The sequence below is a fragment of the Cinclus cinclus genome, chromosome 13 (genome assembly GCF_963662255.1).
Source record: "Cinclus cinclus chromosome 13, bCinCin1.1, whole genome shotgun sequence".
Classification (NCBI taxonomy): Eukaryota; Metazoa; Chordata; class Aves; order Passeriformes; family Cinclidae; genus Cinclus; species Cinclus cinclus.
In genome coordinates this window covers 11,360,105-11,386,421 of record NC_085058.1, presented here as the reverse complement: position 1 = coordinate 11,386,421, position 26,317 = coordinate 11,360,105, and the positions used below count along the sequence as shown (strand labels likewise).

Here is a 26,317-nt window from a genome sequence, read left to right as displayed (position 1 = left end):
ATATGCTTGAGCTTTCGCTGCAGCCAGGACTCCGCAATTATTGATGCTACAGCTGAGAGTCTTCAGAGCTAGGTGGGATTTAGTGCCTGGTTTAAGGCAGGAATGAAGGCAGGTTTGGATAGTGGCTCTTCAGCTTAAGCTGCTCTACCACCGATGTGCTTTCCTGTATGCTGCTTTTATTTCTGCTTACAAAATGCCAGATGTCCATGCAGTTTTAAGCCTTGTTCATTGAGGAAAATAAACCATTCGAGAGGCAGTCAGCAAAAAGATCCAATAGGTTTCTGTTTTGAAAATTGTTTGACTTGCTTGATTTCCATCTAATTTATCTACAAGAGCCAATTTATGCAAGAATATCCAGTTACAGACCTGCCAAGGCTATGAGAGAACGCAGCCAGCAGAGCCTCGGTGGACACGTCCTGTATGTAGGGCTATTCAGACATCCAGGAATGCTGCACCGGGCTAAGTACAGCCGATTCAGGAATGATTCCGTCACCTCCCTAGATGAAGGTACACAAAATACATCTTTAAATATCAAAGATTCTTCCTCCTCTTCCCATTCTTCAACACCCAATTTACTGACAGAAGATGTCTCCTTGGGGCCACAGGACACCTGCACCACGCTGTGCACACTGATCCCCCGCATGGCCAACATTAAACTCGCCAACCCGTCGAATCTGCCGGGGCTGAAAAGCTTCTGCCTGGGAGCCAAAGAGGTGCCACGAATTAAACTCACGGAGTGTGTCACCATCCCCAGCAGCCCAACCTCGCCTGAGATCAGCTGCCTGTCAGCCTCGTACCCCCAGCCCGACCTGGACAAGCTGGTCCTAGCGCCAAGGCCAGCGGGGGACTGTGCTGAGGAGGGCAGGCAGGACAGGGGCCTGGCACAGAGCAATGACAGCACGTACAGCCAGGAGCCAGGAACCACCTACAGTGTGCGGGTGAGTACTTCTGCCTGGGCTTCCATTCTGACAAAGCAAACAGCTCAGCTGGGCGACCTCCATTTTCCCTTCTCTAGAGTCCATGCCCCAAAACACTGAATTCTCCCATGTATTTCTTTTCTTCTGGTGTATGTAGGGCTGTGACATTGAACTGAGGGAGCTAAAAGCACCCTAGCTGCTTCCAGAGGTAACACAACTTCCAATTCCAAAGGACCATCTCTAGACTCTCTGAACTGCAACTAAAATGGGTTACTCTGCGTGTTAGAGGGAAAAGGAGGCTCATGAAAGGGCCTCCCATCCCTCACAGAGCAACTCCAGGCATTAGGTGCATTCTGGCTCACGCTGCTGATGTATTTGTCAGGGAGTCTGTGGGGCAGGCACTGGCCAGGTTGTATTTCCAGCATGGTTTTCTGCTGGTCTTCCTTTTGTGGGCAATATCTCAGAAGGGGGTTCACTGGCAGGAGCCTCACAACGCAACAGGGAGATGTTTTTTTCCCTTCATCTTCTTGGTTATGTTGCTCCTATGGCTATGGGCCTGCAGGAACCAGCCCAAGGAGAGTTGCAAGAACATTGCTGACATGTCCTGGCCAAACTCTTGGATCTTTTTCAACTCGTGCTTTCAATAATAACAAGCAGATTGTAAGTAGATAAGTAGAATGAGGGTTTGGGCATTTCAGCATCAGAGGATGTGAAAGGTGAGAGGATGAGCAAGGTACTTATTTCCCCAGAGACCACCAGACTTCTTCAGAAGCTGGTAATGAAACCTCAGATGGGCTGGGAAGTGGCCAGGGCTGCAGCGTGGCAGGACTATGGTGCAGAGGGATGGTCTCACCTGAAGGCAAAGGGGGGCCAATAGACCAAGGGCTGAACATTCGGAGCTGCTTCCAATCCTTACCTTCTCACCCTGGCCCTTGCCTTCCCTCCTGTGTGTTTGGAGGCACTCACTCTTCCCATGCAGCTTCTTGTGCCCTCTTGGGGTATGGGATGGTTGGGATCTCCCCAGAGACCCTTTTAGGAGGCAGGTCAGGTCTACGTCGTTGGGACTGCTGCTGCCAGAGATCTTTGGCCTTAACAGCTTAATCAGAGTTTGAGGAGGATTGAGCAATTACGTGGAGAGGATCTACAGTTATTTTAGAAAGGCAGTAATGTGGTGAATTAAAGAAATGGCATAGGGCAGAAGCTATCCCCTGCAGACAAGAACGAGGCAGAAATTTTGAAAAGAGGCAATGCTGGGCTCCTTGTGTCCCCTGGGGAGGCAGCAGTGGCTGGGGGTGACTGGTGGTGACAGGGCACCTGTGTCACAGCCACATGTCACTGGAGCCTCAGGAGGAAGCTGAGACCCATAACAGAACCAGGTCCCCCCAAAATGCTCATGCAAATAACAAAGATCCCAAATATTAATATTTTGAGAGGAGCCTGGACAGCACCGGTTCTCTCGCTGTTGTGTTTCAAAACATACTTTGTACGCAGATTGCTGCAGGCTTTACAAGGGGGATATTTACCATGTCCTTGTTCACATTCTACCCGTTACAAACCTTCCCACAGTGCTGTCCATCTGGAGCTGAGGTTGTCTCTAAATGGTGTTTGTTATGGCTGTGATGAGCCTGAGAAATAATCCAAGAGACGTTTGCCATCCTCACTCTTGCTTGTTGGGGAGTGCCAGGGATGTGGCTGCTGCTGAGAAGGAGGATAAGATCTGTCTCTCAGCACTGTCCTGCATCAGTGGTTTCTCTAAGAATAGCAATGATGTTTACTGGACCTAACATGGAGTAAGGCTCTGTACCTGAGCTTAGATCAAAGCATGTGTCTTTGAAACATGATTAGTTTTAAAAATGTGCTATTTAACTAAAATGTGACAAGGAAATACTATTGCCAGATATTTCATTACAATACTATTATACTTTAAAATAGTGTGGTAAAGGTTGTTTGCATCATTCTTCGTCTTAAAGGGCTTTTACCAATGTACAGGTCGATCCTCTGCTAGTGGTTTGATGGTGAATGTGTATAGATATATACCATCATATATGTCTAAAATCAGTTACATGCCTCTAGATTAAAAAGAGCCTGACCATTTCTGACATGGTAGCTCAGAATTACATGAGCTGCACCCTGAAAGCTCACGTGGGCACCACTGCCTGCTATTGTCCACGGACGATGCGACAGGTGCCTCTGTGCAGGAAGGGGGTCCAAGGCAGCCCTTTCCTGGTCCTAGGCTGCCACCAGCGCCTTTCCCATGTTCAGGGCAGGGAAATATTGTGGCGTTTCAGCTGCAGGCACTGCCCTGGCTCGCAGCACCCTGACACTGCACCGGGAGAGCCGCTCTGCATCGCCCGTCGTGAATAAATAACCACACGCGTCCGCACAGCCGGCAGGAAGGAGATGGGCTCGGGTGATTCACGGCTTCGGAGCCGCAGCCCTGAATCATGAGCCGCGGGTGCCGGGGCGGTGCTGGCCGTGCCGGGCTCGGGCTTTGGGTCTTGGGGTTTGAGCGGCCCCGCGGGAGCGCGCCTCGTCCCGCGGGAGCGCGCCTCGGCACCCGGCATCGCCTGCGGGGCACACGCGCTCTCCGGGGAATCGATTCTCACAGGAACCCGCAGGTTTTCTGGCCATTTGCTTCATCACAGCCGGAGAACGGGGACAGGATGGATTGGGAGCAACTCTGTTAGAGACCTAGCCTGAGTGCAGTGCTGTAGACTGTAGAAGGTGGTTTTTCAGAAAACAAAACTAAAAAGATAAGGAAAATATTTATGTATGTCTGTATGTATGATTCAAACCCACCCACCCCCCCCCCCTTTTTTTTTTAACCTGTGAATGAAAGGGTCAGACTTTCCCAGAAAAAAATTCATTTATCAAAAGCTATTCTTCACAAAAAGCCCTGGCTTGCTACCCTTGAAGAAGAGGTTGTGCTGTGTGGGCATGAGCAGTGGGACAGACCAAGGGTCTGTCTGTCTGTCTATCTGCACTGCTGCTGCTGCTGCACGGGGAAGATGAGAGCACGGCAAGCACACGAGAGTTAGGCTAGCACTGACAAACTACTGGGAGGGAGTGGGTTTGTGTTTAATGATCTTTAATGGGCTCTTTTCATCCTCGAAGGTATCTAGTCTGTTTTCCAGCTGATTCTGGCTGGATTTTGTGCTGTCTCACAGGTGCCCCGGGGGTACCACCCATGTCTGCAGTGCTGTGCACGCTGCTGTGGGCTGCCTTGGCCTCTCTGTTTCCTGTGGTGGGGATGGGAGAGGTTCTGCTGGCTCTGCTTTTGGATCTGGATGGGGTTGGTGTTTGCTGGAGGAAACCAGTGTGGTTCAGGCTGAAGAATGAGCCAATTGAATGTCCTGCAGGGCACAAACCTGGGCCAAAGTTCTTCATGAGCTGCCTGCCTGGTGACTACTAACAGCGTTACAGAGCACTTAGCCCAGCCCAGTTAATCCTGCTGTGTGAGGCAGGATGAGCCGCTGGGCTAACTGGCACAGTGGAGTCTGCATGCTGGCAGGAGCTGTGCCACTGCCAGGGGAGCTCTGGTGGTCCCTGCTTTCCAGTGGACACAGTGACTTTCTAATCCCAAGACTACCACAGGCAGCATCTAAGGAAGGGCTGAGAAAACTTTCCTACCAAAACTACAGTAAACATGCTTTGCTCCTTCCCCACATCCCTGGCTGGCTCCTGGTGTTGTGCATGGAGGGAAGACAGCACTTTACCCTCCTGCTAGGGTGAAAGCAGAGAAATCTCACAACAGGTTCCTGAGCCTGGCACTCTGCATTGTCCTGCCATGTGCTGCTTATTCACATGGGCCCTGCCTGGTGCCTTCACATCCTTTCCCACACAGTCCCTCATCCTGTTTGCAGTCACTTTGTCATCTCATGTAAATAGATGTGAAAAGGTGTGTGCATTTTCAGTAACTGCCGTTTTCTTCCACCACCTCCCCGCTGTCCTGGTGGTGTGGGGAAATGCAAGCCAGCCCCAGATCACCCTCTGTACTCAAACACCAAGGGACAAAGCAGTTCCTGGTGCCAGTGCTCTCCCTTTGCAGACAGGTGGGATATCTCTGTACATGCTGCCATTAGTGGAGCTATTCCCTTTCCAGCAGGGGCCAGTGAGTTTTCCTTTTCCTTTTCCTTTTTCCTTTTCCTCCTAAGAGCTGCTGCTTATCTTGGCCAGAGCTCTCCATCTTGCTGCTGTAGTCTCAGCATCTGCTTTCATTAGCAATGTTAGGTCTTTAGCACTTGGCTTGTTTTACTGTTGCTGTTTCATTTTTCTCTAGGTAGCTGAATTCTGCAGCTACATCTGTGCTTGTTACCCCAGGCTGGGTAGTGCACCCTTGGGCCTGTGTCCAGCTTCCCTCAGCTTGCCCAGCATCTGAGTGGACTGGTCCTTGCTTCTCTCTGTGTGCTTCAGAAGATGAACGGCCCTGCTTGGACACCCCTTTGGACCCAGCTTTCACAAAAGCACCTGGTGAATAGCTTGCACTGGAGCAAGAGCTGTGGGCTGCTGTGGCTTCCTCTCCCAAGCACCTGTGGCTGCTGCCCTGCTCATGCTTTAGTTTAACCTTCCCTGCAGTGGGGAAGATGGATTGGCCTTGACCCTGCATCCCCAGAGAAGCCCATTAGGTTTTCCTGGGAGGTGCTGTTTGGTGTGCTCAGGTCAGGAAGTAGGGGCAACCACCTGAACTGGAGGTTTGGGTGCAGAAGTCTCTGAGATAAACGTGGTCCTTCTCCCCTGCCTTCCCCCTCCTCTCATGCACTGGCTGTGCTCTTCTCATACTTTGCTGTGGAGGGGTTAATATTTTTTTTTTCTTCCTTGGAGAGTGTCTTTTGTTTTCTTGAATAGGCTTCTGGTATTCCATTGTCCTTTTGTGTGCTCCATAGGCTTCTCTCAGGCTCTGTGACCCTGACTTGCTCTGCCCCAGCCCCACATCATCCCCCTGCCCAAGGCTCTGCTGGTTCCCTGTACCCTTGCACTGCAATGTGAAGGTTCAGCCATTGCCAACTGTGCCAGTTCAGATAACCAACGACAGCTAAAATAAATGAGGTGCAGTGAGGTGCCATGTTAATGCACTTCCCTACTCAGGCTTTTAAAGGGGAAAAAAAAAAAGTCTTTTGTGAATCATTGATAAGTTCAGCTTCACTCAGGGTCACTTATGCAAAAACCTAGTATTGATTTTTCATCTTTGCTTAGAGTAGCTTCCCACGCATCTGTTCAGGATGCAATGGGGACTCACTTGTCAGCTTATGACTCACCTACTCCTCTAAATTTTTCTTTTTTCAAGGATAGAGGAGCAGCCAACCAGCTCACAGGATGCTTGACCTTACACTGTAGGATCAGAGGTCGTTGCTGTGCTACAAGCTGAGGCTCTAGACATATTTTCCACATCTGCTTTTTTCCTGTTAAGCAGGAATATCTTTAACAAGGCAGATAGCTCTCAAAGTCATTAAATGTTCATTAGGGAAGCAGTTCTGCCAACCTTTCAGATTCTTATTGATGTCCTTCCAGGTCTCTGACCTAATTCTGGAGTTCTCCCAAGGGTTACATTGCTATCTGGAAAGAAAGCAAAATAAGGATAATACAATTGTTGTGGAATCCCTGACTACACATATAACATTCTCTTTTTCACACACTCATTTCTGAAAGTCTCCAAAGCTGGAATAGATACCTAAACCCAACTCTCTCTGAATGGCCCAGCAGAAAAATTGATTTACAGGCAAAGTGAGGCAGAAGAACTAAATGTGGTACCTTTCTCTGATGTGGAATTCTTCCTCCATCTATTCTGACAAGGCGACAGAGTGTGCATGTCACTGCTTGGGTTTTCCAAGTTGTCTCTGTGACCCAGAGACTTTGACTTCCTGCAGGAGAGATCTGCACAGGCAAGCTCTGACTGCAGCCCTTGGGCACTGTGAGCACTGTAGGATGATCCCAAGAGGAAAAATGAGAGACCCAGCTGTGCCAGCCTGTTGAAATGAAGATATCAGACTGCTTCAACAACAGAGAGATGGACATCTGTAGAAATGCTGAAGGATTAGTAAGATGTGGTTAGGGATATGCCATCACATCCTTGATATTTCTGAGAATTAGTCTTATAAAACCCCAAATGAGCATAGAAAAAGCCCAGCTCTGTCCCATACAACAAAAGTGTGGCAGTCAGCCTTTAATTTAAAGCAGGTCAGTTTAGTGTAGGCTCTTAAGAGCTGTTGCTATGAGCTGGAATTGCAACTTCACATCCTTCATCTTCTGCAGAGGTTATTTGTCATCAGACATGTAGCAGTGTGGAGCCAGTGGTTTTCCTCGTGGCCTGTAATACCTCCTGCTCTCTGAAGGGACACTCAACTCTTCTGCATGGGGGCTCTGAGTGCATTGGTCTCAAGGGGCTTCCAGAGCCTCTGCTCCCAAGGATTCTGTTCTCTCCAGTGTTTCCTCATGGATTTCTCCCAGCTCAGTGACACAGGCTAATAAGTGAGAGTAAGCAGAAATGGAAAAAAAAGGAATAATTGGATTTTGTGTCCCCAGAGTGCTTTGCCTTTTTTTTTTTTTTTTTTTTTTTTTTTTGTGCTAGGGTGTTTAAGCTATTGGTATCTTTGTTGCTCTTCTCTATACTTTTTGTAAAACAAGATCTATTTAGGAAGCAGCTTTAGGATGGCTAATTTGATTTTCCATTTAGACTGTGGTTCTGCATAAACTTAGTGGACAATAATCACATTTGCTTCCTCCTGTGATCCTCCTCTTACTTGAGTAGCAGGTATTAACAGTCCTCCCTTTTCTCTGTCTGTTTTCCATAGTACATGGGCTGTATTGAAGTGCTGCAGTCAATGAGATCCCTGGACTTTGGCACACGAACACAAGTCACCAGGTAGGTGGTATAAAACTGAGATTCAGACCAAGAATGTAAAACCCAAGTGCTAATTTTTATATAAAGCTGAGGGTGTGTGACAAGCTCTGAGACAATTTTGAATAGGAGTTTGCATGTTTTGTTTTTTCCTAAGTGATGATTTGAATTATTTGATCATTACAATAGGCTATTTGCATTGGGAAATGAATTGTTTCAGGCACAGACGTCATTTCTCTCCCAGTTGTTGCTCAGAGAGCCTCCCCCTGCAGTGGCAGCACAGAGCAGACATCCCCGGGCAGCTGGGGACAGGCAGCAGCCGGGCTGTGCACGTGGCTCAGCGCCGCCTGCACGCTCTGCCAAGGCACAGGGGAAATCCACTGGTGCTGCTGTGCCTGTGGGTGCCACGGCCAGGATGAAGAGCCAGGATCCTCACAGGTCGCTCTGCCGTGCTGCAGAAAGTGCCACCAGTCTCTCAATCCAGCAAGGTCATCTAAGGAATTTTTTATCAGATGTATGACATCGCTTGACCCCGTCTGCACCAAGACTAGGCTCAGCTGGAAGTGGAGTCACAAGGAAAACATGTTGAAATACAGCTGTTTCCATCTGTACTGCAAGCCTGCTTTTAGGCTGCAAATCAGAAAAAAGATTAATATTTCAGTCTCAGATACAACTGGGGATGTGGTTAAAACATGAAATATTTTGTGGCATTTTGAGAACCTTGTAACTTCTGTTGCAGATTGCTGCCAGTTTCTGGGTGTAGATTGTTAGTACCCCCATGCCTGTGGGGCGGCTGAAATGTCCTGTCAGCAATAGAAAAGCACAATTTTATTTTTACATTTATTCTTGTAAGTCTGGCAGTGCAGGATTGTTTGAGTTTTCAAAACAATCACCCAATTATCCATCTGAGTGCTGCGTGGTGCTGTAATGTGCTCACGGTCCAGCAGTCAGGACGAGTGCTCTGCCAGGCAGCCTCAACAGCCACCCAACAGCTTTTTGGAGAGGTGGATGGGTGCAGGTTATCTTAACCTGGCTTTAGACATGTTCCCTTGTCCTCTCAGCTGCTTTTCTGGCATAGTTCATGCTGAGGATACCACGAGTGTGGTTGAGGCTTCCTGTGCCTGCACAGCTCTTCCTTCCTGCTGGAGGGAGATTTTCAGATGCTGTTTTGCTTCCTCAAGTTTGTATCCAAAAAGTCATAGAGAAAAGAAAGCAAAGGAAAGGGATTAGTGTTACATTTATACCTGTTGGCTCCCAGATTTACCAGCTGAAAGAACTCAAAAACATGGCTCTTTCAATGCCTACAGACTTCACTTGAAATCTGTCCTGTTTGTTTTATATTAAAAATCAGCAGTTGCTGACAATTGCAACTGGTATAAGCACACACTCACCCAGTTCCTGCATGTGTGTATGAAGAAGTGCCTGAGATACCAATATACTTCCCTCAGGCAAGTCCTTCACAGACCACGAAGATCCATATAATACACCCAGCCCAGGCCACTCTTCTTCACAGCTCAGCCAGAGGGCAAGGTTATCTCCTGTTTGCAAGAGGTGTGTGTGCTGCTGTGCTGACAGAACAGAGTTTGGAAAATAATGAATATGAATTACTGCGTGACAAGGGCTTGCCAACTTAAATTTGGGCCAGACAGTATAGTTTTGTTAAGCAGAACTGTGTCAAAACTTAACAATGGAAATATTTCCATCACCTAAAAAAATGCCACTGGTGACCTTAATGGGCTCTTTTGTGCATGAGAAATTCAAAACTTAAACTGTTTGCAAACCAAATGCTGAAGTGCTGAGCTCACACATGCAGACTTTAAAGTTCGATCGATGACAAGCTGACTGGAGCAAAGATAACATTGATTATTCTCTATTGTTCTCTCAGGGGAGTAAGTTTATAGACACATGCACAATGCACCAAGGAACCACTGGAAATTATCTCATTTTAACTATGCCTGTTATTTGAATTGGGGTAAAAAAATATTTTTACTTTGATGGCATTACTAAATGAAGAGGCATATTCTGTTTTAAAGTGATGTAGAAAGGGTGTCTACTTATGTCTGCACCCTGCCTTGCTTTATGTGCATATGCATGCTTAGTTGCCTCATGGTGTCTAAAACTGAAGATATTATTTGCCTACCTCATGAAAGACCAACAAACTCATGTTTGTCAAAGTGCAGTGAGGAGTCCAAAGAGATGAACATGGAGGATTTACTGTTTTCTTGCTGGACTTGCATTTTCAGTTTCTTGGCAGGCACATGGCTGGGGAAGGCTGGAAGTGCCTCTCTGGTGCTATGAATGACCGTGGGATGCAGAGGTGCTCTGTGGCCAAGTGACCCCAGGGCAGCAAGAGAAAGGCTGGGCACTGAGATGCTATTTGCACTCCGTGGCTGTGGGGAGAGGAGGTTGCAGAGGAGATTCCACTGCAAGTTTTCCAGCTCTCTGCTATTATCTGTCCATGACCTGTATTGTTCTTGAGCACATCCCTCCCATTTTGCAGAAATCTGTGATCTCAAACTCCATGTAGATGACAAAAGTAACACAAAAAAAAAAAGTGTAACAGATTGTTCTGCTTGAGGGTCTGTTTATTTTTCTTGTAATGGTTAGCCTGTGCTTGCTGCTCTGGACACAGGATGTGTTTGGGTTGTCACCCTTGTGCTGTGGCAGGTCCTGCCTTTACTGGACCTTGATGTGTGCTTCTCTTGTCCAGCCCTTCAGCTCTTTTCCTCTTACACATTTCCCACTTCTGTTAAGTCAAACTGGTTATTAGTCATCAAATTTGAGCATTTCTGGGAAAAGGGATTCTGTATCTTGGATTGAGGCATTAACTTGCAAACTCAAAAGTGGTCAGGCAGTGAGGGGTGAAGGGTGTCTGAAATGTGCAGCCAGGGAGGGCTGCTGGAAGAAGGCTGACTTTGTTTGAAAGATTAATTTCAACTTTGTTGAGCCACATAATCCCTTTCTGTTACATGGTGTAGGCAGGGCACTAGATGCTTAAAAGCAAATCCTCAACAGCATGCTTGCTTGCTTACATCAGCCCATCTTTCATCTTTTATTCTCATTTTGGGGGAACAATAAACAAAGTGGCTCAGTGTTACTGCCCACAGGCACTCTCCTGCACGGCATGCTCTGGGAGCAGCAGGGGCTGTGTCTGCCACAGGTTTCACAGGGAAGCAGACCCAGAGAGAACCTGTGGACTGTACTTCTGAGTGGGCTGAAATAAAAAAAAAAAAAAAAAAAAGATATGGTTTAAAGGCTTATGGATGCCAAAAATGGGTCACTTCATTTCAGTCCATAATGGATGCATTCAGAATTTCTTTTCTTCCTAGTGTGTGGTGCAGTTTCTAGTTTGTGGAAATGACTGCATGTTGGAAGTGTTTGGTTGTAGCAGCAGGTGTTACCAAACTCCTGCTTTTCAGACCTTTAAAACAGTATTTGTAAAGTTTTGTTAGATCACTTGGAAAATCACCCAGAGGTACGCAGCAAAAAATGTCTGTACGACTATTTCCCCTACCAAAGAGAGGTAATGAAAACTATTAAGCATAAATGGTTTGCTACTTTTTGGTTTCTTTTTACTGGACACTTGCTTCAGAGCCTGGTGAATTGGGCAGCCACCACACTGGCTTGTACAAGAACAGGCTCTGTGCCTAGCAACTTAGCCCACTGCCCTTGATTTCACATGAGCTGCCTGACATGTGCAAGAGCTCATTTGTCACCAAAGGAGACAACTTCACTGTTTTTCCAATTTGTTCTGTATCTGTTTTTCTTTCTAGGTAAGGCTAGACTTGAAGGCTCCAAGTAGCCTTAATGTCTTGGCTCTGATTTTAATTTCCTTTAATATTGAATGAGAAGATGAGTTCTCATTTTCCATGCTGATTATTGGAATCTGCAAGATCATCCTACAGGATGCCTTCCTCTTTTCTTTTCTTTTTTTTTTTTTTCAAGTTTGGCCTTCCTCCTGGTAACAGCTAAATAAAACAGGAGCTCACCAAGAAGGGTATCAGGAATTTGCTTAAAAACCATATTTTCAGTTGTGTAGGGGGAAGTACTTTGCTTTTAAATGCTAAGAAGTGTCAGTGTTTAAAAGGCTGTGTTTCTGACCCATCTTGTATAGCCCACAATGAAGCCCCTTTTTTTTCCCCTGCTGTTTTCCCTCAGAAAATATTAGTTATATTTTGCTGTGGGTGAGTCTCCATTAATTTGTCAGCATCCAGGTCGAACTTGTTCCCTTAGCAGGAAGCCTCAATGTAGATCACTGATCTCCAGTGCTTCAAGCACGCAGCTCACTGGTGTGGCAGCCCATGGGCACTGAGCAGCAGTGCTGGGCTCAGCAGTGCTGGGCTGGCTTTACTTCCTCTCTGATCTGAAGGTCCTGGGGAAACCACACTCCTCACTGGGCATCTCTGCTGCATGGCACATACCTGGCTGGAGCCTCTTGTCATTGTGTGGGCTCCTGATACTTTTCAGCCCTCTGAACCAAAAATTTCTCAGGAGGTGAAGGCCAGTGGTGTTTTCCTCCCAGACACACACAGGGATCTGGAGAAAGATAAACTTTCCCAACCAGCTTGTTTCCTAATTAGCTCTTTGGATAATAATTCAGTAATACAAACAAATAATTAAACAAACTCCCTTTCCCTTCAGAATCAAATAAAATCCCAGCCTTGGGAGATAGGTCTGAATTCAGCCACAAGAGAAAGGCTGAGGCTTGGAGTGCCCACTATGGGGCCCTAAGCCTAAGAAGATGACAGGGCCAGGGCAGCTGAAGATGCTGGGGCTGTGGCTCCAGCTGGGATGTCCAGGCAAGGTTATGGAAACCTGCTGAGCACATCCCAGCCCAGTAAGGCACCATTTTCCTGTTGACTTTGAAGCAGTAGCTATCAGTGAGGAAAAGTCCGCAAGGTTTTTTCCCAGCTGCTGTGCTAACCTTGACCAGGACTGTCAGTGCTGTGCTGTATGTCCAAACCAGTCACCTGCCTGGGAAAAGGCCAGAATTTCCACCTTAAGTGTGGAAAATAGGCATAGTATAGCACACTGTTATACTGTGTGTGATTTATCTTTGACCTAGAAAATGAGCCTGTGTGTGTGCTTTATGCCTTATTCTTCTGCTGCCTAAACTGAGAGGAACCTTCAGAGGAGAATGGGTGGCCTGAGAGAAGGTCTAGTTTGGGAAATTCCTACCAGAGATGGAAAGATATGGACTGATAGCTCTGAAAAGAAACTGGAGAGGCTGATTATACATCCCCTCCACGGTGTTGTTTGGGTTAATGTTTTTTTTTTGTTGTTTTTTTTTTGGGGGGAGGGGGATTGTTGTTTTGGTTTTTTGGGGGTTTTTGTTTTTTGAAAAAAAAAAATCCTAAACCCCAGAAAGTCAATCAGAGCACCTAGCTGGGCTCACTTAGTATGCACCTGCTGTGCTAAATAGGAAGGATTTAGCAGGGGAGGAGCCCCTCCTGCCAAGTAGTAGACCTATCAACCATTTTAGGTAAAAGGCTTTGAAGGTATTAGGTTGCCTTGAGGCTTTTTAATTAAGAAATTTTCATAAGGTAAAACTGATGTGTTTCATGAAGAAAAAGAAACAATGCCAACCAGACTGCTGAATCACTGTATTTTGTTAAATAGTTCCTTTTGTTGTTGTTGGTTTTTTTTTTTTAACAGTGGGAGGAAAGAATAAACAACTGTGAAAAACCTTCCAGAAGATTTAAGAGTTTATAAGTGGGCCGATAACAATAAATTGCAGAGTTGCTGGCTCCATTACAGATGGTGCATGTGAAATGATCCAGCAGTTTGTGCTGTGTTTTTTATTTGCAGGGAAGCAATCAGCCGACTGTGTGAAGCTGTGTCGGGTACAAACGGAGCTATAAAAAAGCGGAAGGTAAATCCTGTTTTAGCTCAGCAATTATTTTTCTGTATCTGCTTTTGATAAGCTGGATACATGATTCCCTAACAGGCTTCAGTCCGTGCTGGAATTAGCACATATTAATTCATCTGAATTCAGCCTGGGTAACATGGAAGTGCTGGTAGAAGGGTGTTTAGCCTGTTTGGTTTGGGACTGAGGCTATGCCCTACTTTATTCTTCTCAGGATTAATGCTTTGCCCAAGTTCCTGCTTCTACCAGCCCTTGCAGTGAATGGTTCTTTACAAGTGTTAGGCTATGGCTCCTAAATTATTGAAATTTTTTTTGTTTGTTTGCTTGTTTTGTTTTTTGTATTGCAAGAGGGAGCTTATTCACTGGAATATTATCTTCTGCTTATTTATATATACAAAAAATTAAACACAACTAAAATGGCAGTATGTAACAGATTTTATTAGGTAACTGGGATCTAATGAGGGGTACCATCAGTGGTTACTGGTGGGTTGTGTCCATCAGAACTTACTGATTTTCTTCTGTAACTGTGGAGCTCAAGAGGAATGAACTTGCTCCTGAAAAAGGAATACATGAGAGAATTTCTTGCTTTACCCAGAAACACTTCATCCTCTGGAAACAAAGAAGAGTTCAGAAAGAAAATTGCACATTCTGAATTACTGAGCCAGCTGTAACATTTAGCTCACTGGGATTTTGCTTGAAAACTTTTTTTTTTCCCATTATTGACATAAAACCCATTCCTACCAGTATTGCATTCAGAGCTGATGTTTGTTAGAAGATCTATTTGTGTTTGATCAAGCCATTATCCTTGCTTCATTGAAAGTCTCAATAAGATACCATAAAAGCTCCTTGACTTTGATATGTTTCTGCCCCTCACAGAGTGGGCTGACAGCCTCTTTCTTTTGTTTCTTTGTTCAAAGCCTCCAGTAAAGTTTCTGTCTTCTGTACTTGGCAAAAGTAACCTTCAGTTTTCTGGCATGAACATAAAGCTGACCATTTCAACAAGCAGCCTCACTTTGATTAATGCTGACACGCAGCAGGTAGGATACATGTAATCAGTGTCCTTTTCTCCATGCTACAGTTTTCTCCTCCTTTGTGGCTTCTGAGGGAAGGCTGTGCCCTTCAAAAGGAAAGCTGCACCCTTTAGCAGACCTGTGCATGCCTGGAGAAGCTGAATTACATGATGCTTCTGAATTGAAAAATGAAAGCACTTGGGAGGCATTGACATACAGCACAGGTCCTTCTTGTTCATTATGGTGTGTTGCATGGGAAGGGATCCTTGAGCACTTGGCAAACTGTTTCTCTGGATGTGTTTGCCTGTAAAGTGCCTAATAAACAAGGCACTAGTCCCAAACTGTAGTTTCTGACAAGTCCTAGGAGGAAAAAAAAAGATAGATAGATATTAAGTCAGAGCTTGGCTTTGGTGTCATTCAAAGCTGTTTTACAGCTGGATAATACATGTGTACAATCAATTATACTGTGTAAAGTCTCTAGGCTCCATTGAGGTGTGTTCCTGAGAGCCTGGGTTTGCTTGGAACTGGGCTGTGCTCCCTTCCTTCTTGGCAGATATGATAAGGACCTTTGTCCTGCCCAGCTAATTTCTCCCTCAGCTGTTGATATCAGTTCCCTGACTGATCTCACCCCAGACCAGCAGCAGATTTTGCTCCAGCTTGGAGCAGGGGAACACCAGGGAGGTAATTTTGGCTCACTGGCTCTGAGGAATGCTGCACTGAGCTGGTGCCATGCTGAGCATCAAGGGGCTCTTAGGGGTTTGTCTGTAGTACAGATGTCTCCTGTCCGTTGCACATCTGTTCCAGGAGGGGATTAGGACACCAAGTTTCCCTTCCCTTTGGAAGAAAGGAAGTTGGTGGTTGAATTCATTAGTTGAATTCATTCTGAAGACCCTTTAAGATCCTCTGAAGATTACTCAGGGATCTAGGCATTGCTAAACATGAATGGGTAGTCTCAAAAATATTCCTATTTTTATCTCCTTCCATCCTGAATGATACATGGATAAATTAATTAACAGGATTTTTATGAAATTACTTGCTTGTTCTATGAAGACATGTTCTGATGGTTTCTAGTGTGTGGCCCAAGAGCATGTTTAATTAGTCTGTTATGTTTTTCAGATTATTGCCAACCATCACATGCAGTCCATCTCATTTGCTTCTGGAGGTGACCCAGTAAGTATTGATTTATAAAATATACTTCTGCAGTTATAATGAACTCATGTAATAACTGTTACCTGAAAATACTTTGTTTCATCCCTTCCTTCCACAAGTGCTAACAGATTACACTGCACTTCTGGATCATGACCAGTAATGCAAGAAAACTGGGGGACTGACATTGAAAAGGAAATGTGGAATAGTGACTCAGTGCATCTTTAATAGATATATGCAGTTAACTTTCCTGTTGCCCATCAGCGAGCCTCAGTCCATTCAAAAGCCCTCTGACTTGGAGTTTTAAAAATAAGAATGTGAACATAGGAATTGATTAATTCAGTGGTCCCTGTGATCCAATACCTGTAATAAAAGCTGTCAGCACTGGCACCTCTAAATATTTAGATTAATTTTGACTCAAGCAGACAGCTCCTATGAGACAGATGTGGCATAGCCACCTTCTTCCTGCAGATAGGGCTGTTTTACTTAGTGTCCCCCCCATGCAGTCATGGATGTTTGCAAGTCAGTTTTTTTTTTATTCTATTCCACACTCTTTACTGCAATGATTGTAAGCAGGAAATGTCATCTGGGTTGGATAAGTAATTCCTTAGTGCTTGTTTACCTTTTTTAGTGTTTTTTATATTATTATCCTGAACCTTTCTTGCACAGTGACTTCAGATTTCAGAGGTTACACAGGGCTGGGTTTGGTCAGTGCTCAGTGGCAGGGCCAGCAGGAGATGTGCATGCACACAGATGTTCTGCAGGAACTGGGGTTGGTGGAGCAGCTGCTGACACTTCTTACTGGGAGAATACGTAAAACAGAGGTCTTGCTCACCAGTGGTAACTGTAGATCTAGTGGCCCTTCACATAAGGGGCAATTTTGTTGTCTTGTTCAGATATTTTTTTCAAAATTCTGTTTACATTTAAAATGGGAGACAGTTTCCACAGGACCTGTCTTACCACCTGCCCCACATTCAGGGTCCAAGTGAAATTCAGTATTGCTCTGGGCTGTGAAGGACTAGCACTATTCTGCCTGATAATTAAGCCTATTCTGGCTTTATTTTAAAGCAAAATCATACAGGCATCTACATAAACATTAAAAAGACATAAAAATAACAGATACTGCTCCAGTTACTTTAGTTTCTTGTCACTCCCTAGATCTGATATTTTAAAATATCTATCCTAAAATATTTATGAACTTTAAGAAAAGCTTGAAAGGAAAAGGAAGGAAATTGAGTTCACTGGACACATAAGAAATATTTAGCTTGCTTTGTTTTAATGATATTAACTTTAGAAATCCAAAAAAGAATATTATCTAGGACAAGTTCTATTGGACCTAAGACCTGCCTCTTGTCTCATTCATTCATTGTGAATTATTAAATGATTGTTCTTGTGCATATTGCAAATGGGGCCTTGTTTCCTGCCAGCTGATTGCATCTTCCCTCAAGAGAGCCATGCCTTTAAGCTGTGCATTGCATTTTCCCTGTTCCACCTTAAAGATCCAAAATAACAAAATATATCTTTAATAATTTAAAAAAATGTTATTCATTACTTTTCCAATTTGACTATAAAACTGAATTATCAAGCCACCCTTTGCTTTTGCAGTATCATTAGAAATGTTAATTTTTCAATTCCAGTTCCCTTTTCAGTTTGACTAGAAAAAGAGGATTATTTCAGTGCTGGCTAGAAAGAGACTCAGAAACAGAAAACTGATTGTACTGAGATTGTCTGATCTCAGCAGCAGCTTTGAGATCCAGGGTAATTTAACTTGATTGTAGCCAGACTAAAATTGGGCAGAAGCGATTGAGATCAGATACCCATTTTATTCTGCGTAATTTTAAAGTTTAACTTTTCTCTAGCGTGCCTTCAAAACTCAATCTTATTGCAACAAATTGGGAACATTGGAAACTTGTCCTTTGCAGTACATTAGCACAATTTTATCTTCCACTGATTCTGGTAAGGATTGTCCCAGCCAAAAGCTGTGAGCAGCAGTCAGCCAGCCCTGATGTGTTACACAGCAAAGGCTGTGAGCTCCATGGGAGCAGTGGAAGGAGCAGCACTGCCTGCTGATGAGGCACCAGTCGTGTTTTTACTCCTGCTGCAGAGATGGCACTGAATACATGGTTTATTGAAGACCCAAAGAGTGCCAGATGATCTAGTGCATTTTTTAGAAGAAAAGGAATATGGGACAATAACTGTGTTGATAGCCACCAGTGTGTCACTGATATTTCCTTGGCTCACTTTGCTAGTACCTCTGGTTGTTCCCCCCTGAAAGAAGTGTGCATTTTAAAGCTAAAAATGTATTTGTCTATATGTGATTGCTGTGCTGTGGTGGTAGGATTGTTTAAAATTACAATGTTCAAGACATTTGTTGTCTTCTTTCCTGTAGGATACAACAGACTACGTGGCATATGTAGCAAAAGACCCTGTTAATCAGAGAGGTATTGAAACAAGTTTCCAGTTGTTATATGTGTTTATATGATTGCTTTATTTGTATGTAACAAGGAATTGTTTGAGTTTTAAAATGAGGAAGCTACTGAACAGCTCAATACTCTGTACAAATCCTGGCTTTGCTGTATGTTTAGGGGTAATAGTATGCAGACTGTGGCTTTAAATGCCATGTTCTTGGTACAGTGAAGTGGGAATCTGCAGGTCAGACTAAAGCTGTACTAGCTGCTGGCTCCATGAAGGGGTAGGAGCCTTGCTTTTCTGCTATAAGCAATATAGCTTGAGTCTCTACTTTCTGGTATACACTGCATTTACTTCATTAAAGTAAGGTGATTCTTTTCAGCATGCCACATCCTGGAATGTCTAAATGGGATGGCACAGGAAGTGATCAACACCATAGGACAGGCTTTTGAGCTCCGGTTCAGACAGTACCTGAAGAACCCATCGAACCTGGTTACATCTAATGAAAGGTCAGCACATTCTCAGTCACTTAACTGGCAATTTTCTTCTCTTCAGTACTTGTCAGGAAAACAGTAAACTACAAAGAGTGATCCATAAGTAAGATGCTTTGAATATGGTTTCTGGATATAGGATAATTCTAATATATGCCTGTATGCACAGCATATAAAATACCAAAATTAGCTTATTCCAGTGAACTCCATTGATTTTTGTGACATTTGTACAGGTGCAGAACACAGAATTAAGCTGTATTGTTCCTTAGATAAAGCAACCTTATTTTAAGTCATGCTAGTTGAACAAATGTTCAAATTACTCTGCCCAAGTAAGTTCAGCTCTATAAATAGCAGACACACACAGAGACTGAGCTCAGGCCCAACCTGTGCCAAGTTTAAGCTTGCTGTAGCTGTGGAAAGCGTGTGGTAGGGAAAAAGGCCATTTTAATTCACCTTTCTGATATTCTGCTCGTGTCCTAGCAGCAGCCTCAGTTTTGGCCTACTATGACTTATATCATTCTCATGAACTGGAATAAACACAGTCACCACCTGGCATTTTAAAATGTGAAGCCCTGTCCTCTGCACATTGCCTGAAATACAGGGCCTAGATTAGTTCTTGGACCACAATTCCCCATTTCAATTACCCTTCTTCCATTGCACTTGGGACACAGTTCTTGCTCTAATTTATGGCTCCCCTCACAGATGAGCTATGCCTGTTTTTCTCGGTCTTTTTTTTTTTTACTGTAACACCAAATTTGGTTGCCTGCTACTTCCCATGAGTATGTAAAGCTGTGGGACTGCTTACCTGCATCCTGAGCACAGGAGTCCTGAGCAGGCAGTGTCACTGGAACAGGCCTAATGCATCACAGCAGAAGATGGTCTTATTACATAAATGCAACTCCAGTTGGTATTTATTTCAATGTATATGGTGGATCTTGCCATTCCACTACTAAAACTGGTCTGTTTTTCCTGGGGAAAATAACCAGAGGAAAAGCCTTTCTTTCCTGAGAAAATCCTAGGTTATGTCACAAGCAGCATAGGAGCAGGGAGAAATGGGAGAGGGTAATTAGATTTCCTCCTTGAGCATAACCCACAGCCAGCCTCAGAATGGTCCTCAGGCAGAGGAGTCGGATATTGCTGTGTGAATGAGTCACTCCCTTCCAAACTACTATGAATCACATAATCAAATACTTGCACTGCGTATCACATAATCAACTACTTGAACTTTATCTCTTTCCTGCTCATTGCCGTTTATCCAATTATACTCTTGTTAATCAGAGAAGTAAGATTTGGGATGATTTTTTTTATTTTGGAACCGGAGACAGTACAGGAAGCACCTAGTTGTTTTGCAGTGTATCAGATGTACATTTAAACTGTCATCGTTCTGGTTTAGCTCAAGAAAACCACTGTGTGCTCTTCTTAATGTCATGCAGTGTTCCCTTCCAGAATATTGATTGTGGTTATTTATTTTTTATTTTATTTTATAGCAATATTTGATTTTCTAAAGCAGTTGCAGGCTTGTCTGGCTAAACGCCATGAGATTTTAATTTTTCTCTTGGATTCTGGCCACCCCTCAGCAATCTCTAGATTTATAGAGTTCAAAAAGCCACAAGAATTAATTTTATGGTCAACATTATGGATACTTTAATGAACAATGCACTGGAACCCGTAAAGTTTCAGTAGTTGCCTCTTACCTTTTCTTTGACTCAGAAATATATCTGGGCTGCCTGGTGCTAATGAAATGACTGCCCCTCCCTTTACGCCAAACTGTCATGACTATTTTTAATTCAGGAAGAAGTAACTTGAAAAATAAGCAGCTCTGAAAGTTCCGGCCCAAAGCCCTTTACAGCCTCCATATGGCGGATCTGTGTATTGTGTGTTGTGCAGACTCTGGGGATGTTTGCCTACACTAGAAAGCAATTGATTACATCAGAAGCTTCATTCCCCCCCCCCCCCCATATTTTTTTTCAGCGAGGCAGCAAATGCTAATGGATCAGCTGGGAATTCACAGGAGAGGGAGGATCATGAATACTACAATGAAATTCCAGGGAAGGAGCCTCCCACCGGTGGAGTGTTAGATAAGCGAATGAAAGTTCAGACAGACCAAAGGGCTAAGTGTCCTGTCCAGTGCAAAAAGCAGTATTGCTCAGTAAGTACACATCTGCTGGGATAAATATTCACTGCCTATTGTGGGAATGAATAATAAAATGCTTCTTTGGTGTTAAAGTGTGGCATTAACATCAGAACCAGGTCCTGATTATCCTGGGAAAAGGCTTTTTTAGGCTAGATTTAATGATGCTTAGTACATAATTGAATCCTAAAACACTTTCTGAATATTAACTGGTTTGTCCTCAGAGTACTTTCAGGAGACCAAGTAATATTCCCTTGTTCACTCATTAGCTCTGAGAAGAAAATAGATACCAATTTAAATGGCTTGTTGGAGAGAACATCTGCAAAATCTGGGACCTCCTGGCTCCTGATTCTGTGATCTAATAAATATTTCATCCTGTCCATTATGCTCTACAACTTATAAATACATCAACTGATTGCAATATATATACAATATTCATTACTCTTGGATTGTTTCAAGAAGCTCTGTTAAATCAGCAAAAGATATCTGTGGCTCTTGTCTGGGATAGTGGGAAATAAAAACCAGTCAGGGAGTAAAACAAGCCAAGTTCAGACTGGCTGCACAGATTCAGAGCCTGCTGTGTGAGGCCTTGGGAGCACCATCCTCTCCCCACACAGGAAAGAAGGCACTGCCACTTTGCTCAGAGGGAGCACACTCAGATATGCCTGCTGGAATCCAGTTGGTTCTGTCTAAAAACTTGCTGCTCCCAAGTGTTATTTGTGTTTGGTGGCAACTACTTCTGGGCTGCTGTGTGTTCCTGTGTTATTGCTCCATCCATTTTTTGCTAACATTGAACCATACACTGCATATCAGGTCCCCACCTCCCCTACAGTTCTCTAATTCTAAAAATGTTTTACTGTATCCAGAGTTTGCACCTGGTGCTCACCAGTGTTGTTGCAAGGAATTACCCTGCATGTAAATGCAAATGCCCATGGGTTGTTACTTTTTGGTTTTCCTTTCTCTTTCAGTGCTGCTGAGACAATTTAATAACCATTTCACTTTCAAACCATGATAGCTGTAGTTGATTTTATGATGAGGAACATTTATTAGAAAATCTGAGCTTTCTGACCTAGGAGTTATGCTGTATATATACTAAACATTAGATACACAACTGGGCAGTTATATGAGGTTGGAGTCAAGATGTGATATCTGAAGAAAGAAGAGTATCAGTGGGAAATATTATTTGAGGAGATGGGAATTTTTTTGGTGAAGAACATGTTTAATTACCTGTATGTCTATTAACTAATGCATGGATGTTTTGAAGTTACTTGAGGTTTTTCTCGGGGACTAGTTTATGTGACTGATTTAAAAATTTTTCTACAGACAGGCAGCCCAGACTTCATCAATATATATGAAAATTGTCCAGAAGAAAACAAAACTGTGGGTATGTACTGCTTTCCTTCTCAAGCGTATGCAGAATTAGCCAGGGCAGGCTGCCTGAAAGAAGTGCCCCTTGGCTTTCAATACAATGGTGAAAAGTGTTCTACTTACTGGGTCATTTTTAGTTCCCTAGATGAAGGGCAGACAAAAAAGCCTTACAGCTTTTCTAAAGGCCACCAATCTGTCTTCATGTCTGCTGGCAGACTTACTCATTTTACTTCTCATGATACTGTACAGTAGCTCTTTGTTTTTTTTTATTCTCTTTCATACTCTTTGTTGTTTTATTCCTTTTCTTCATACCATTTGCAAAAGGAAGACACTTCATTACTTACCAGTCTCTGAATATACCCCTTCTCTTACAAAAGCTCAATGAGATCCAAAGTATCAGCACTGGGTTGTTCCAACAGAGCCTGGCCCCTTGGTTCCAGTATCCCTGGCTTCTCAGTGTGACTGTGCCCTTCCCCTGCCTTAGGTAGCTTTGTGCCCAGGATCCATTTGCCTTTAGCAAAATGTGCTCTAAGGGACCCCAGGAGACCATCAGCCTCCATCCATTTCTGGACTTCCTTTGCTACAGCTGATGCCCTGAACATATTTCCCCAGCTCCTCTCTTTCACTGCACAATGAGGTGCTTACTGAATTCCCACCTGCACGGCTCTGAAGTGATCCATTACACAGTTTGCAGGGGATACTTCAATTTCTCATGTTATTTCCAACTCAAGGAAAGGAGAATCAAATGGTTTCTACAAAGAGAGGGTGAACAAATGAAAGAATGAATGAATAGATCTATGAATAAAACGTTTGCTGAAGAGCAAAAATATGCCTGCTATTTGGCTAGCTGAAGTGCTATTATTTTCATACCCTGCAGGGGATATTCTCTTAGCCTGTTCCTAGGCTTGCTTTCTAACCTGACAGATGTGGCTTTGGCTCTCCATGCTGAGCCTCAAAGCACCAATCTCCTCCATCTCTCCCTTCTCCACCAGAATAGCAAGAGAGTATTGCTCAGCTTCCCACAAGCTTCTTTTGTGGTGCAGAGGGGAAGGAAAGGGTTTTGTAACAAATAACATACATGGTTTGTGTTTCGGTAAAGCCATATGTATTAATTTCTTTCTAGTCTGTGGGGGGAGGAGGGGGTCACTGCTGACATTGATTGAAGCAGAACTAAACCAGTGCGGAACATTTCTGAAAACTTCATTGTAATTAATTTTGGACCTCGTGCCTTCTAGACATATGGAAAAATAAGTACATTTGCATTTGTCTTTTCCTTCTGTATTACTTTAGTGAGCTATAAAGAACATCATTCCTATTTCAGCTTTTACAGTTACCTAAGCTGAGATAAAAAAAAAAAGACATCTGTGCATACTGTATACTAATTGCAGGTAATTGTGATGAGAGATCACAGAAGACAATAAAAGAGAGAACCTCATTGAAACCTGCCTACAAAGCAGATCTCTTTGACGATCCATGTTACATCAACACCCAGTCCCTGCAGTCTGCAGCCTGTGCAGCCCGAGGCCCAGCAGCAGCACAGATCCCTGGGAGCCCTCTGCGCCAGGCCAGTAGGTTCCCATTGTGATGTCATACCTGTCTAAGCATTGGAAGGAGGGGGCTTCTCTCTCTGCATGGAGAAAGATTTGGGTTTTCCATAAGAACTATAGAAAGGTGGGGGGAAGAAATCTATCCCGGTTATTCTTCTTCCTTGTTAGATTAAAGAGAAAGGGGATTAAAGAGCAAAAGTAGTGATGGTAAACAAGCAGAGTAACCTTTCATCTTCTGTAGTTGATTGACAACTGCCACAGGTATTAAAAAACAAGTCTTTAGGATGATACGAGCTTGGGACTGCACATTGCCTCAAGGAAGAGGGTTCTCCTGTATGTTCAAGGTCTTAACCCATCTAAGATGGAAATGACCTCAGATGCTTTTGCTTCACAGGCAGCAGCAAGTGAGATTAAAGTGGGATTATTGTGACTGTCTTTTCTCAGTTCTTCCAAAAGTCAATGAGACCATTGACTCTCATCCAGTAATTTCTAAATCAAACCGTTTGATCTGTGGTATCAGTTAAATGTATGTCAAAACTTGATTTATGGACTCAAAGTGGTGGATATCCATTAAATGATTATATAGTTGCTACTGATTGTCCTCATTATTGAATATACTCTATTAGCTTTGCCTTTTATGGTTTCCCACTGAACATTTTCTCTGTCAGAGTTGGCTCCACACAAGAAAGTGGAAAAAGGACTGGACAATAAAGGAAACACAATAAATCTGTGACCATTCAGACATTTCCAGCTTGGGACTGTATCATGCTCTAAAAGGAACTGCTTGTATCCTGAAGAGGCTTAGGTTGCACAATTCCATTGAAAAAGTGGTATCCTCTTATTTTCCTTAGAAGAATCCTGCCTGTGAATCATTTGCAGTCTGACTGGCCATATCCCAAACCGCCCAGTTTTTTTAGTACATTTGGTAATTGTTCGTTTTTTAACAGCAAATGCATCATGCTGTAATCCTTCCCTTCTGGCTACTTTGGCTATGTTGTCCTACATTCCTGCACATAGCTGGAGCCACTCAACATGACTCTCCCAATGATCTGTGACAATCTCTTCAGAGCTTCTTAAGGAAGAAGAAAAAACAAGATCTTAAGGAAAAAAATAGCTAAAAAGTCAACAAAAGTCTTGTTTTTACAGGGAACATTTGACTTTTTCATACAAAGAAATACAACCCCAAATCAGTAGAGCATCAGAAAAACTCCTGTTTCTAATCCCTGTAGCCTAGTGACCAAAGGCTTTCCCATCTAAGGTAGGGGAAGAGGTAGTGTGATAATTTTGCCTAATGCACTGGAGGGTTGTGAGCATTCATGTGTGAATATTCCTACAGTCTGTAGGAATAGAGAAAACCAAGGTTGGTTTGATCACAGCTTCAAGACTGAATTGTCTGAATTTTAAAAAAGCTATTAAAAATATTGGCTTGCATCCTTTTAGGATTAAGTTTTAGGTGAGGTGTCCAATACATTCCCTTTCATTTCATTTTAGAGTTACCGGAACTTGTTCAGCAGAGTGCCACAAGCAACACAGCTGGTCTCTGTATTCTGCCACAAATAAAGCAACAGCTAAAGAATGAAGATTGTTACCATGGCAAATTGAACAGGAAAGCAGCAGAGAGCCTCTTAGTCAACGATGGAGATTTTCTGGTACGAGAGAGCACAACGTCACCTGGTCAGTACGTCCTCAGTGGACTTCAGGGAGGGCAGGCAAAGCATCTACTCCTGGTGGATCCTGAGGGCAAGGTATGAATATTTCATATAATGAAACTTCAGTGCTGCTCAGATATTTCAATCAAAATGCATGGGTGCATTCCATGAAGTGGAACTGATTTGATTCCATCCAGGTTAATTTAAATATAGCCAGTGGCTGCAGTAGTTTTGAAAGTTTAAAAACTTAAAACTCTGAAGTACCATGGAGGTAGCAGTGAAGAACTTAAATACTGCTAGTCCAGGTGCTGATAATTAGTGTATACCCTTAACACATCCTTTTGAACTGTTAGTGCTAGAAAAAAATAACCCTACCCTTAATTATGAATTTCTGGATACAGAAAACTTTTGTTGTCACTTCAGTTCTACTTTCTTCTGCTCAGGGTTAGAAGAGCAGTCTTAAGTGGCATTCCTGAGGAGAGAGTAAATCAGAAAAGTAATCCTCAATGGGATTTAGGGAAAAATATGTATCTCTTCTGTGGAGTAAGAGAAAAGGTTATTTCATTCCCCTGTGCAGAATCAGCCCAGTTTGACACATAGTCTCTCTACTTGCCTGCTACTTTTCATGTGGGCTAATGGCAGGACAAAGGATAGGTCTGAATTGCTGTCAATGATTCTGCTCGAGTGCGTTCAGTGCCTTAAGTGCCTTTTGATTTTAGTGTGTTAGGCTCATGTCCAACCTGTTATAAGCACAATCTAACCTTAAATACATTATTTTGCTTCTTCCACTAGGTGAGAACCAAAGACCATATATTTGATAGTGTGGGTCATCTTATTCAGTATCACATGGAAAATAATTTGCCAATCATCTCTTCTGGAAGTGAAGTGAGCTTGAAGCAGCCTGTAAGGAAAGAGAGTAATGTGGGACACATGCAGTATCACAAATAA

At 43.5% G+C, this 26,317-nt stretch overlaps 1 protein-coding gene across 1 annotated transcript; it reads left to right on the top strand.

Moving 5' to 3' along the window:
* The first annotated feature begins 377 nt into the window (after positions 1-377).
* On the top strand, positions 378-26,317 carry SHC4 (SHC adaptor protein 4). Its single transcript, XM_062501295.1, has 12 exons — positions 378-938; positions 7,706-7,776; positions 13,561-13,624; positions 14,536-14,655; positions 15,745-15,798; positions 18,164-18,215; positions 18,566-18,692; positions 20,646-20,823; positions 22,129-22,189; positions 23,562-23,741; positions 25,212-25,465; positions 26,162-26,317. The coding sequence occupies exons 1-12, from the start codon at positions 378-380 to the stop codon at positions 26,315-26,317; spliced, it is 1,878 nt and encodes a 625-aa protein (XP_062357279.1).